General features: G+C 46.1%; 1 protein-coding gene across 1 annotated transcript in view; it reads right to left on the minus strand.

The window, feature by feature from the left end:
• Nucleotides 1-420: 420 nt before the first annotated feature.
• Nucleotides 421-12206, minus strand: part of MTHFD1 (methylenetetrahydrofolate dehydrogenase, cyclohydrolase and formyltetrahydrofolate synthetase 1) — a 61724-nt gene continuing 49938 nt past the window's right edge. The window contains exons 23-28 of the mRNA XM_084791620.1: nucleotides 9322-9422; nucleotides 8312-8489; nucleotides 5959-6066; nucleotides 5633-5785; nucleotides 2305-2398; nucleotides 421-640 (exon numbers count right to left, since the gene is read on the minus strand). Of these exons, the coding sequence (XP_084647746.1) occupies nucleotides 2309-2398; nucleotides 5633-5785; nucleotides 5959-6066; nucleotides 8312-8489; nucleotides 9322-9422 (630 nt within the window). The 3' untranslated portion in view covers nucleotides 421-640; nucleotides 2305-2308. The remainder of the gene's footprint in view (nucleotides 641-2304; nucleotides 2399-5632; nucleotides 5786-5958; nucleotides 6067-8311; nucleotides 8490-9321; nucleotides 9423-12206) is intronic.

The raw sequence follows: 12206 nt of genomic DNA on the forward strand, positions 1-12206 counted from the left end.
AAACAAGCAAATGAGAAATTTGTTTTGTATACTAATTTAAAAAGTTACATATACACACACACTGGTAAAGCAAACAAACAGGCAGCAAACAAACAAAGCGCTAAGGCAATGATTCTAATGGGAATCCCAAAGATGTCAAGATAAGCATCATACAAGCAGCGCTTCCTCTGGGGAAGTCTGCCAGACAGGAAGGTATAAAATAGGAAAGTAAACATCTGTACCCCATTCCCACCCCCACCCTTTCAGGCCTCCTGAGTTATGAGTGCACCCCCACATCCCAGACAACAGATCACGAGGTGCCTCCTGCAGCTCGCTTCTTTAGTCCCCACCCCCACCCCCATGTGCCCATTGGATGATGGCAGCCATTTTACTCTTTTATCTAGGCTGGTCAATGTCGCAATTTACGTTTCAACACCAAGATAGCAAAATTATTCCATTTATTCTGTGGACTTTCACTAAGTAAATAGACATGATTTATGTTAATTTATACATGGTGCTGTGAACGAAGGCTGTAAAAGGCTTTAGGGGAACTCCCACTATTTCTGGTGCTCTTCAGGGCAGGGGCAGACTTCCTGCACACTTCCTCAGTGGGCCTGAACAGACACTGGCCAGACAAAGTAGCCTCTTGAAGATGGGTGACCTGGAAAGAAAAGCAGAATGAATGGATCAGTGTTTTCTCTAGGCACCATGGTTTTCCTCTTTGCTTCCACACGCCATCATTCTCCAGCTGCATCTCAAAACTGTCCACACTTACACCCTCCCCCCTGGGCAGGTCTTCCAGGGTCAACTTGAAGACAATCCACACATGATGGTTGTGTGAGTAAACACAGTGCCAGGAAAAGCAGGGAGCCGGAACATGTCCCTTGGCACATTCCCCCTCTGCAGGAAGTGTTTCTCTCCACCAGGCTGCTCTCATCTTAACCCTTATGGTTAGCATGAACACCACAACCTGTCACCTGGACCCTCACGTTCCTGGGCAGGCTTGCTTTTCTATTACTCTGCAACACCCCAGTCTCCCAGATCCCCCATCATCTGCACCCCCCACTAGATCTGAAACTCAGCCTTGTGCTCGTGTCAGATCCCCTTCACTACTTGTCCAAATCCAGTTCCCCTTTTCTTGGTCTACTTCCGCATTTTGCTGGAGTGTACGACACGGTTAAAATAACTTCCTAGGAGAAGCGGGGGTGGTGACCCTGAAAATACCTTGGCAGATTTGGCCAGGGGTAAACACAGGATGAAAGTTATCTTTCCCTCACACACTTGGGGACATTCCTCTGTCATCTAAAAGCTCCTTATCGCTGATAAGACAGCCACTCTGCTCCCTTCTCGGTCCATGGCTCTCGCTGCTACAGCAGAGGCAGGGTCCACAGCTCATTCTTCTACCGACAGGCTGTTTTTTTCTTCCTTGGAGAGGAATGCTGAGGACTTTCCTGCTTGACATTCTTGAGATCTGAATTGCATGTGTCACTGTGCCTAGTGCCCGGGGCCCCATTACAGAGGGTCTGAGAACTTCAGAAATGGTTGTTCTCTTCCTTGCTTTGAGGATTACCGACCGTGTCTCTGTGCGTGTATGGGTGTGCTTTCCTGGGGACTGAACGTGGCTCACACACAGGCTGAGTACGCGCTTCACCATCAATTACATGGCAGCCCAACACTTGCCTGTCTTTCTTTTTCCTTTCTTTCTTCTTCTTCTTTTTTTTTTTTAAGGTTTTCAAGGCAGGGTTTCTGTGTGTAGTCCTGGCTCTCCTGGAACTCACTCTGTAGACCATGCTGGCCTTGAACTTAAGAGATCCGCCTGCCTCCGCCTCACATAAAGGTGTGCACCACCATCGCCTAGCTTCTGTCTTTTCAAGGTATGCAGCGGCCTTTGGGCTGCTCCTGTGGGCCTCCATGGTGGCTAGGCTGTACCCTTCTCCCTGCACCGAGCCCTACCCTTCCAGACTGAAGGACAAATATTTTATTCATGATTATCTTTCCTGACTACCTCTTCTTAATGAAATCTGGAGAGAAAAATTTGGAAATCACTAGAATTTGAATGCTTGTAGATGCAGTTTGACCCTTAGAATTCATAAGCTACAAAGTGAAAAACATAAAAACAGACGTCTTGCAGGGCAGGAGAGATGGTAAAGGCATTTGCTACCAAGCTTGAAAACCCAGGATCCATGCTGTGGAAGAATATCAGCTCCTTTGACCTCAACACACCCCATGCACGCCTCCCTCCCCGGTGCTATGAAACAAGCAAACAAATACATGTGATTTAAAAATAAAAGCAAACAAGAAAACCCTCGCCCAGGAATAGCTCACCTGTTTAAAACAATCCATTCACCTGTTCCGTTTCAGGGTCCAAATCAATATCATAAAAACAGGGCCGGGTAGGGAGTCCAGGCATTGTACTCATCTAAGAGGTAAAACAGCATTACAAGTGAACTTAAGAGACCAGCAAGATGGCTCAGTGGGTAAAGGCGTTTGCTGCCAAGCCTGCCAACCTAAGTTTGATTGCTGGGACCCATGGGGTGGAAGGCTGGAATTAACTGCTACAAGACATCCTCTGAACTCTACTATCTCACTGTGGCGCATGTGCACACACTTTAATGAGCATTTACCTTCCCCATTGAACCTTGCAGCAGCCACAGAAGAAGACATAGTCATCAACAAATGGGGTGCATGTGTGTGTGTGTGTTACACATTAAAAGCCCAGTCATTGATCTTGATATGAAGCCAACAAGAGACCCTCAAGCCCCTCTTCCAGCCACAGGACAGGCCTCAGCCTGCTCTTACATGGAGCAGCTGTAGCTGACGTGGCAGGGGAGCACGGTCCCACCTGTGTCCTGCATTGGCAGGCACTGGAGAAGTGGAGGGGCACTGCCTCAGCTGTGCTTCACAAGACAAAAGGAAGGGGGCGCACACCCTGTAATTGCAGCACTGGGGAGGACAAGGCAGGACTGTTGAGAGTTTCAGAGCAGGCTGAGGCACACAGTGAGTTCAACACAAACCAGGGCTACCTAGCAAAACCATCTCTCAAAAGAGCTAAACAAAGCAGCCAAAAAGAGGCATAGCCCTGGTGTTGGTTTTGAACTTTTCCTTCAGTGGGTCTTGCAAAGAAGCCCATGTGATTTCTGGTGCAGCGACTTGGCATCACGATCCGCATCCTTTAACTCGGGCCAAGAAGGCATTTCTGTATACAGCCTGGATGGTCTCACGGTCTCTATTCTTACTGATTTCAGGGCTTTCCAAAGCTAATCTTGAAGCTTCTGTGCTATATTTGTGCTTGCTTCTTTTTTGAAGATTTGGCTCTGCCACTTATCTGCTTATTTGCACGGCTTGTAACTGAAAAATGTGGTATTGCCTAGATAATGAATATATACACACACACTCCAGACAAGACCCAGAAAGAAAGACAGCTTAGACTGAATTTCACTATAAAACTTCACTATAAAAATGTCATAAAATAGACGAGTCACTTTCTGTAACACAAAACATCAATATTTGAGAAGAGCCTAGTCTTGATGTCTGAGCACCAATCAGTACTCTCTGAGGCACAGTATATGGATTGGACAACTTGCTGCTGTGAAAGCATTCTGTAAGATGGAGAGAAAGGATGGGTGTAGGGACAAACCAGGGAAAGGGAAGAACCAGTCCTCAGAGGTAGAACAACCCAGCAGACAGCATTATGAGTGCAACGGATGGACACCACTGACCCAGATATGCATGTGTGTGCTGGCAGAAAATTCTGGAGATGATCTTAGAGTGGCATTGAGGAAGATTTTCAGTACTTTTACTTTTTCTCAAAGACAAAGAGATATCCCTGTAATCATGAGTCACTGATAAGCAGAAAAAAACAAGGGATGGCTTGTATACGTACATGCAAACCTAGATGTAAAACTCTGAAAAGCCATTCTATTCTAAAGCAGCACGCATGCTTGCACACACACACATGCATGCTTGCATGCACACACACGCATGCTCCCATGCACACCCTTGTGTGCTCAGCCACTGAGTTACATCCACAGACCCCAGGAATTAGAATGCAACTACTAAAAATAATTAAGATGACTTTCTTAGAAAACCTGAGATAGGCATTGTTACATACAGCCTAATTTGTGTTTTAATTACCGTGCCTAAGAGACCCATGAAACAAAAATGTCCCTAACCTGAGAGCCCCTTGCCCAAGGACAGAAACTTCCTGAGATGCTGGAGGCTGTTTTTTATCGGAGGCAGCAACCACGTCTATGTGCTTGATCACATGTAGGCGGAGGTTCTCAAGCAGCAAATATGTCAGGATGTGCTTGGCCCTCATTGAACCTGATGGGATATGTGGTGGCCTTATGGGGTTGCCTTTTTAAGTGCAAAATGTCACTTGTCACCACTTTTTGGAGGGCAGGGGTGGGGTGGAGACGACGACGGATGATGGCCCAGGAATCGACCTGGCAAGGGTCCATGATCCTAGTCATTATTAAATTAAAGCTTGTTTCAAATGTGGCACAAAATTATGGTAGTGGTCTTATTATCACCTGGTGGGATTAGCAGTATACTACTACTCTCTTCCTAGTCTGTTTTTCTGTTAATGTCCATATTTAAATCTATAATAAAACTTTTTCTTTAATAAACGATTAAAAAAAAAAAAGAGAGAGACAAAAGATTAAGCCAGCAGGCATGTTGGCATGTATTTGCAATTCTAGCCCTTGACAGACAAAGTGAGTCCAGGACAGCCACGGCTACACAGAGAAACCCTGTCTCGAAAAACCAAAAAAAAAAAAAAAAAAAGAAAAAGAAAATGACATACCTATACTTATTCAACATGGACACATTTTTTTTTTCCTCATAGCAATTTTGTTTTGGAAACTGAGTTCGAGATCCCCACCGCCCCCACCAAGACAAGGTCTCTCTGTGTAGCCTTGGCTGTCCTGGACTAGCTTTGTAGACCAGGCTGGCCTCGAACTCACAGTGATCCGCCTGCCTCTGCCTCCCGAGTGCTGGGATTAAAGGTGTGTGCCACCACGCCTCACTCAAATTAGAGATTTTTATTAAAGATGCTTTAATACATGCCTAAGCAAGAGGATTAAAAGGAAAAGGAGAGGCTAAGCCGAGAGAAAGGCACATGGGTGGTAGACTTCTCAAAGAGTACCAGCACGTAAGATGTACCCAGAAGTGGATACTGCGTCTCCTAGGGAGAGCTGGTTTTGTTTGAGACAGGGTCTCACTATGTAGCCCTGGCTGACCTGGAACCCACTATGTAGACCACGCTGGCCTCAAACTGGCAACAGCCTTCCTGCCTCTGCATCTTAGGTGCTGGGATTACAGGTGTGTGCCACACACCCAACTCCTTTTCTCAATGCCAAGACAACTGAATCAGTGGATGCTGAAGCCAGGTTCACCGAGAGCAGAGTGAATGCTGGCATCATCTGAGCCTGATTAGACTCATTCTGGATTCAATCAGGAGCAAAGTGCCCCTGGGAAAACAGTCTTATTAGTAGAAGCTGGTGTAGCTTTATTATCAAATGGTCCATATCAAGACCAGGATCAATCAGGATAGGCCCAATTACAACTTTCTCCTCGACTATGGCAACCTGGCACTTTGTGACAGTGTGAGTGACACCTTTGACAGGAGAAGCAATGAACGGGTTCCACTTACCGTTCCCACTAAAGGGTACAGAAAACCAGCCCCAACGCTGGCACGGATGTCCCGGATGGGCAGAACGAAGCCAGTGGGTACACCTTTTTGCTCTGGGTTGTGAGACAAGGACAAGTGTGTTTTGGCCATGCAGATGGGTAGATTCCCAAAGCCCTGGGAAGGGAAAAAGGGAATAGGGCTGAGACAAAGGAAACACTGACGATGCAACGAAGTTCATCTGGCCAGCACTAGCGTCAGGAGGCTCTGAGGAGGCTGCTTTCTGGAGTGGGGGAGTGTAGGTGGTCACAAGGCTGGGAGAGGTCAGGGTTTGGAGCTCAGGTACCTACCTGCTTTGTGTAGATTTCTGCTTTGTTCTGTGCTTCAGGGAGCAATTCAATGTCATCTGCCCCGTAGATCTTCTGGGCAATGATCCTGATTTTATCCTCAACTGGGAGCTGATACACAAAAGAGAAGGGGACTGTGACTGGACACACACAAGGACTCTCAGCAAGGACATTCCAAACCAGTGTGCCCCAAAGCGACACGATACAGTTTATGTGCCTCAGGTGTGTTGATAACAAGGTGGGTTTTTTGGTCATAAACATTTAACTCATTTGATTATTGGAGGTGGTGGGGATAAAACCCAGGGTCTCACATATTCTAGATAAACACTCTACCCCAAAGCCATGCCCCCAGCCCAGGGTTAGAGACATTTCCTTATCATTACAACAACAAACAAACACTAGTGGAGCAGTGGTGGCGGCACCAGCACTCAGGAGGCAGAGGCAGGTGGATCTCTGTGAGTTCAATGCAGGTTCCAGGACAGCCATGGTCACATAGAGAAACACTGTCTTGGAAACCAAAAGACAAAAACAAAACCCACCTTACTTATTTATTGCATGTATATAAGCACGTGGGCACGCATTTCCCATTGCTCCTGTGCGGGGACCAGAGGACAACTTACGGGAGTCAGTTCTCTCCTTCAATAACGTGGGCTCTGGTGGTTAAACTCAGCACGTCAGGTTTGCCTTTACGTGATGAGCTATCTTGCCATCCCAGAACCATTTAATATAAAGTTCCAGGTTTGGCTAAGTGGAAAACATCTCACAGATGTAAAGTTATTGTCTATATATACATATAGATATGCAGATGTACACACATATATGCAAACACTATACTTATTGGGCTTTCTCCTCCTTAGCAATTGAGGCTAACTGAATATATTGGGTAGATTTTGAAAAGAGCAACATTCTGCCCATAAAATGCAAACTTTACTTTTTTACTAAAAAGTGGCCATTTCTGAGGGAGCTTTATAAAATGGACACTTTCAGTAGCGGCTTGCAAAAAATGCAGATGACGCTCACATGCATCTTATAATTGGAGCTTGTTAAATGCCAAGGCACATTTAGCGCTTTGGAAGTAAAACCACTTTGGTTGTGGGGTGATTTAAGACTCGCAGACGCCGAATAATACAAAACGTGGCAGCCTCCTGTTTGCCAGAACTGAGACAGGAGAAATGGGTTATAAAACCCTTGTTCTTTCGCTTTTTCAGGTCACCTGCTAGCCCTCAGGGTCTGGGGCTCCTGACTGTGGAGAGTGGCTTGGAGAGGGGCCCTACAAGTACTTTTCATTTGTGGGCATTTGTATTTATGGCATTTTCTAGGAGGGTGACTATTTGACGACATTTCAAACCCATTTACAAAACCAAAGCTCAACAGGCAAATGTCATTATCAACAGAAGTGTTGCTTGTGTGTGCATGCGTATGTTCACATGCTCAGAGAACAGAGGAAGCCTCTGTATCTTCCAATATCTTTCCTCCTTCCCTCCTCACCTTGTTTCTTTGAGTCAGGGTGTCTCTCATGAACCTGCAGCTCATTGCTTTGGCTACACTGACTGACAATTCTAGACATGCGCACGTCTGCAGCACCGGGGCTCCGTGTGCATGTCACCATGCCTGGCTCTGCTGTGGTGTTGGGGATCTGAACTCAGGTCCTCAGGGTTGTGTGGCAGATGCTTTAGACACTGAGCCATCTATTCCAGGCTCCACCCTTTTTGGTGGCCATTTCCCAAAGTTTCTGATTGTCTTTGAAATACCAAGCCCAAAAGTAGCCTCGGGAAGACAAGCAGAATGACCTGGGGGTACATATCCCAAAACATAGGAAACACAGCCTTCTCTGAGCTAGCTGCAGTGTGTCACGGGACAGATGCAATCCACCTGACTCAGAGATGGAGACCATGACAAAGCTTGTGGAAGCGCTGTGGTTTTGGCACCTGGGTTTCTCTGAACTTGAGTTAATAGCTCACTAGGAAGTGTGCTCGGGAGCACTCTTCTTTGTTCTATTCTTGAGAAGTGGTCAGAAAAATTTCCAGAGCCAGACATAGCCTGTCCCTTGTCAATTTCTTACTACACTAGGCTGAGGCCCTAGGGAAAGGCTTCCATGCTATGCGTTACATGGCTGGCTCCACCCGCAAAGGGGCATACATAATGTAAGCTTTGCAAAGTTAGGGGGTAAGGTCATCTGTATTTGCAAGACAGATGTCCTGAGCTCAGAGTCCAGGTTGTGGTTGGGGTGACTCACTCTTAAGGGAATCAGACTCACAAGGTAAATGCTACTAACTATACACAAGCCCCACACTGCGGCATTTTTACACAGACTTCATTCTGTCTCTCTTCTGTTTGCACAGGGCAAGTAACCCACCTCAAGGTCATAGAGGAGCTGGAAATTGCTGGGGGCTTGTGATGCTCTCTGGACAGCCTGAGCCAGGGCTAAGGCTCCCTGGCCCCCCTCTGCCCAGTGGGTGCATTTGACAGCATCGAAAGCCCCGTGTTCTCTGGAGAGGCGGCCAATGAGGTCCAGTTCGGCGTCTGTATCTGTCCTGTACAGGAAGGCTTTGTGTTAAAGGATGGAAGATGGCTGGGGAGGGGACAATAGGTCTTGCTTATGCTACTAAAGCCCATTTGGATTGCCACCTGGAAAAATAGACACTACTTAATCCTGCCTGCTTTTAAGCTCAGCTCTATAACCAACTAGTTGGGAGACCTTTGGCCAGTTACTTCATCTGTACTTACTTGGCTCCCATAAGGACAAAATGGAAAAAAAAAATCACAGCAGTGTTGCCCTGGGATATTATGACGCTTAGATGGCAATGCGTGTAAAGCATCTGGAACATTCCCAGCACACCACTGGGTATCAGTAAATACTACCTTTAGAAATTGCTGCTTCCCATTCCCCTGCCGTGAGTGCATTATTGGGAAACCCTAAACAGGGCTAAAGTGCCAAACAACCCACACAGCTCTTGCATGAACACTGCTAGCCCAATGCACTCAACTCTCTCAGCATAACATCCCACCTGACCCCAACGAATAAAGAAACACTGCAGGCTATGTTCTTCTGTTAGCCCAAAAGACCTTGGGGCAACTGAAAAGAACATTTCTTGTCAAGCTTGTGCCTTCCTCCCATTGCTCAGTAGAGGAGACCTGCCCCCCCCCCCCCCCCGAAGCAATTCTGATTTCCGGACCTCAGTGGTGAGGGAGTGAGTCTGCTGTGACATATATGGTGCCTGCCACGTCACCGGCTAAACCACAAGCAGTAACCAACATCAGTACACGAAGAACAAAATGAAGTTAAAAGCGACACTGCACAACTCGCTACGGGAGCTATTTTCTGGCTCTTTCTACGTTCCTCCTTTCAATGTACTTTGCACTTACTTGAATGCGTTCATGGCCACGACTACAGGCACTCCAAACATTCTAGCATTTTCTATTTGTTTCCTCAAGTTACTGAAGCCCTTTTCAACTAGGTCCAAGTCCTGTAAAACAGAAAAAAACCTGTAAGGTCAAAGCAAGCGGACTTGAAACAGCCATCGCCTCCTTTTAAGACAGAGACTGTCCCCTGGCATGGCAAGCACACCTGTAATCCCAGCACTCAGAAGGCTGAGCTGGAGGATAGAGAAGCCAAGATTCGCCCAGGTATACAGTGAATCCTTGTCTCAAATGAATGGATGGATGGATGGATGGATGGATGGATGGATGGATGGAAAGTGTGTTTTTGAGCCAGAAGACATCCACAGTGAGAGAGAGCAAGATGGGCCAACTGGAGGGCACATTTCACAATGCTGCTGACAGAGGAAGGAAAAGGGACTCCTGTCTCTAGTACAGGAGCAAAGCCATGCTATCTCTCAGTACCTTGAAACCATTATGGGGTATGGAACACCATTATGCAACCTAGTAATGGCTGCTTTGTCATTTGAAGGGGATGAGTTTGATGCCTCTAAATTAGATCTACAAGGCTGGGCGTGGTGGTGCACACCTTTAATCCCAGCACTTGGGAAGCAGAGGCAAGAGAATTGTTGTGAGTTCAAGGGCAGCCTGGTCTACAAAGTAAGTCTAGGACAGCCAAGGTTACATAGAGAAACTCTGTCTGGTAAAACAAAAAACAAACAAACAAAAAAATCAGATCTACAACTTGTGACAACTTGTAACAGCATCAAATTAACTCCTATGTTGCAAAACAGTGAGATTCCTGAGCACTGAGCAAACCATTTGCTCACAAGACAGAAGCCAGCATAGGACTGGAGCCCAAAAGGACATTTAATGAACTCAGCCATGAGCCGTCCCAAGGCTAACAAAATAAGGCAAATACTATTTAAACCCCAGTACCAGGCTGCACTGACAGCTCAGTGGTTAAGAGTACTCCTTCCTGTTCTTCTACAGGAAATGAGTCTGGATTCAGTACCCAAGTCAGGCAGCTCACAACAGCCGGTACCTCTAGCTCTAAGGCACATCTTCTTCTTCAGGGTTATTTTTAAATGATACTTATTTGTTTGTCTCTGTGTGAGTGCCCTCTGGCCTGTGTCATGGCATGAGTGTGGAGGTCAAAGGTCACTTTGCAGGGGTTGGTTCTCTCCTTCTACCAGGCATGTCCCAAAAATGTAACTAGCTAGATCCAGGTGGATGGACATAGGGTCTCATGTTGCCCAGGCTCGCCTCACACTTGCTGTATCTTCAAGGAGGACTTGGATTTCTCATTCTACTGCATCCACTTTGCAGGTGTCCCTCACTTCCTTGTGTGCTTGACTGGCCTTGTGCAGCAGCAAGGACTAAACCTGAAGATTTCTATGTGCTTGGCAATCATACTAGCAACTGAGAGACTTCCCTAGTCATGAGAATTGTACTAATTGTTAAAGGAATTCCATTTCTTTTACATTCTTTTTTTTTGCTTTGCTTTGTTTTTGTTTTTTGAGACAGGGTTTCTGTGTGGCCTTGGCTATCCTGGATTCGCATTGTAGACCAGGCTGGCCTCGAACACACAGCCATCTGCCAGCCTCTGCTTCCCAAGTGCTGGGATTACAGGCATGCACCACCACATCGGCTTCTTTTACATTCTTATAGTGTCTATTTTTTTTTCTTTTTTCTGAGACAGGGTTTCTCTGTGTAGCCTTGGCTGTCCTGGACTCGTTTTGTAGACCAGGCTGGCCTATAACTCACAGAGATCTGCCTGCCTCTGCTTCTGGGATTAAAGGCTTGTGCCACCACGCCTGACTAATTTTCTTTATGTAAAGAAAGGGCATATCCAGGGCTACACAGAGAAACACTGTCTCAAAAAACCAAACCAAAAACAAGGAAGGACAAATCATTTAAAATGCACCTAAGCGGATAGGGCTTCCCGGTAATATGCATGAGACCCTGGGTCTGATCCCAGCACCAAATCAACAACAACAATAACAACCCATCAAGACAAAACAACCAAAACCTGTCATTTCAAAGTATCAGTATTTTTAAAAGTAAAAAATATGGCCAGGTGTAGTGGCACACACCTTTAATTTCAGCACTCAGAAAGAAGAGGCAAGAGTGTGCATCTGTGAGCGCTACAGAGTAAGTTCCAGGTCACTGTAAAGTGAGACCACATGAAGAAAAACCAATAAATGGATAAAAACATAGTTGTCTTCATAGTAACACGGTGGAACATAAGGGAAACCTAGGACTGTTACTTCTTGGTGTTTAGATGCCTAAAACAGCAGGGAAAGTGAAGGCCAAAGGCAGAAAACAAGCAGGATTTCACAACCACTGCTTCGGATTCCCCCCCTAATTTAACTGTAATCTGATGGTCTAAAGAGCACTCTAATTGTTTTTACCTCTAGTCACATAAAAAGCAATTAATACATAAGTCCGATTGAGAACAGTTTTTAAATAAGTTGAAGTTCTTAAATGAAGACACCAGCTGGGCCAGTTCGGGGCAGTCACTGTAATTAGACACGGGAAAGGCTGTGGGGTAGCAGGAGGGCCAGAGCTGTGAATTCCCCTCCCACGCATGAATCACACAGATGACCATAAAAGGCAAATCACATGCAGAAGACAGGCAGACTCAAGGAACCAACCATCTTTTTTTTTTTCCAGTCAATTTTGCAAACTTCATTTGGGGGTTGCACGCTGACCCTGTACTGACTGTGACGGAAGAGTGTCCAAAAGGCAACATTGAATCAGCAGTGACAGTGGATGACCCTGCATCTTATCTCAGGGCCTGTCTGTTATGTAACCACTCACCGTGGCCCTGGGGATGTTTCTTTGATGGTAAATGATATCAGTGTGAAGAA

Source organism: Acomys minous (genome assembly GCF_964271855.1).
Source record: "Acomys minous genome assembly, chromosome: 8".
Classification (NCBI taxonomy): domain Eukaryota; kingdom Metazoa; phylum Chordata; class Mammalia; order Rodentia; family Muridae; genus Acomys; species Acomys minous.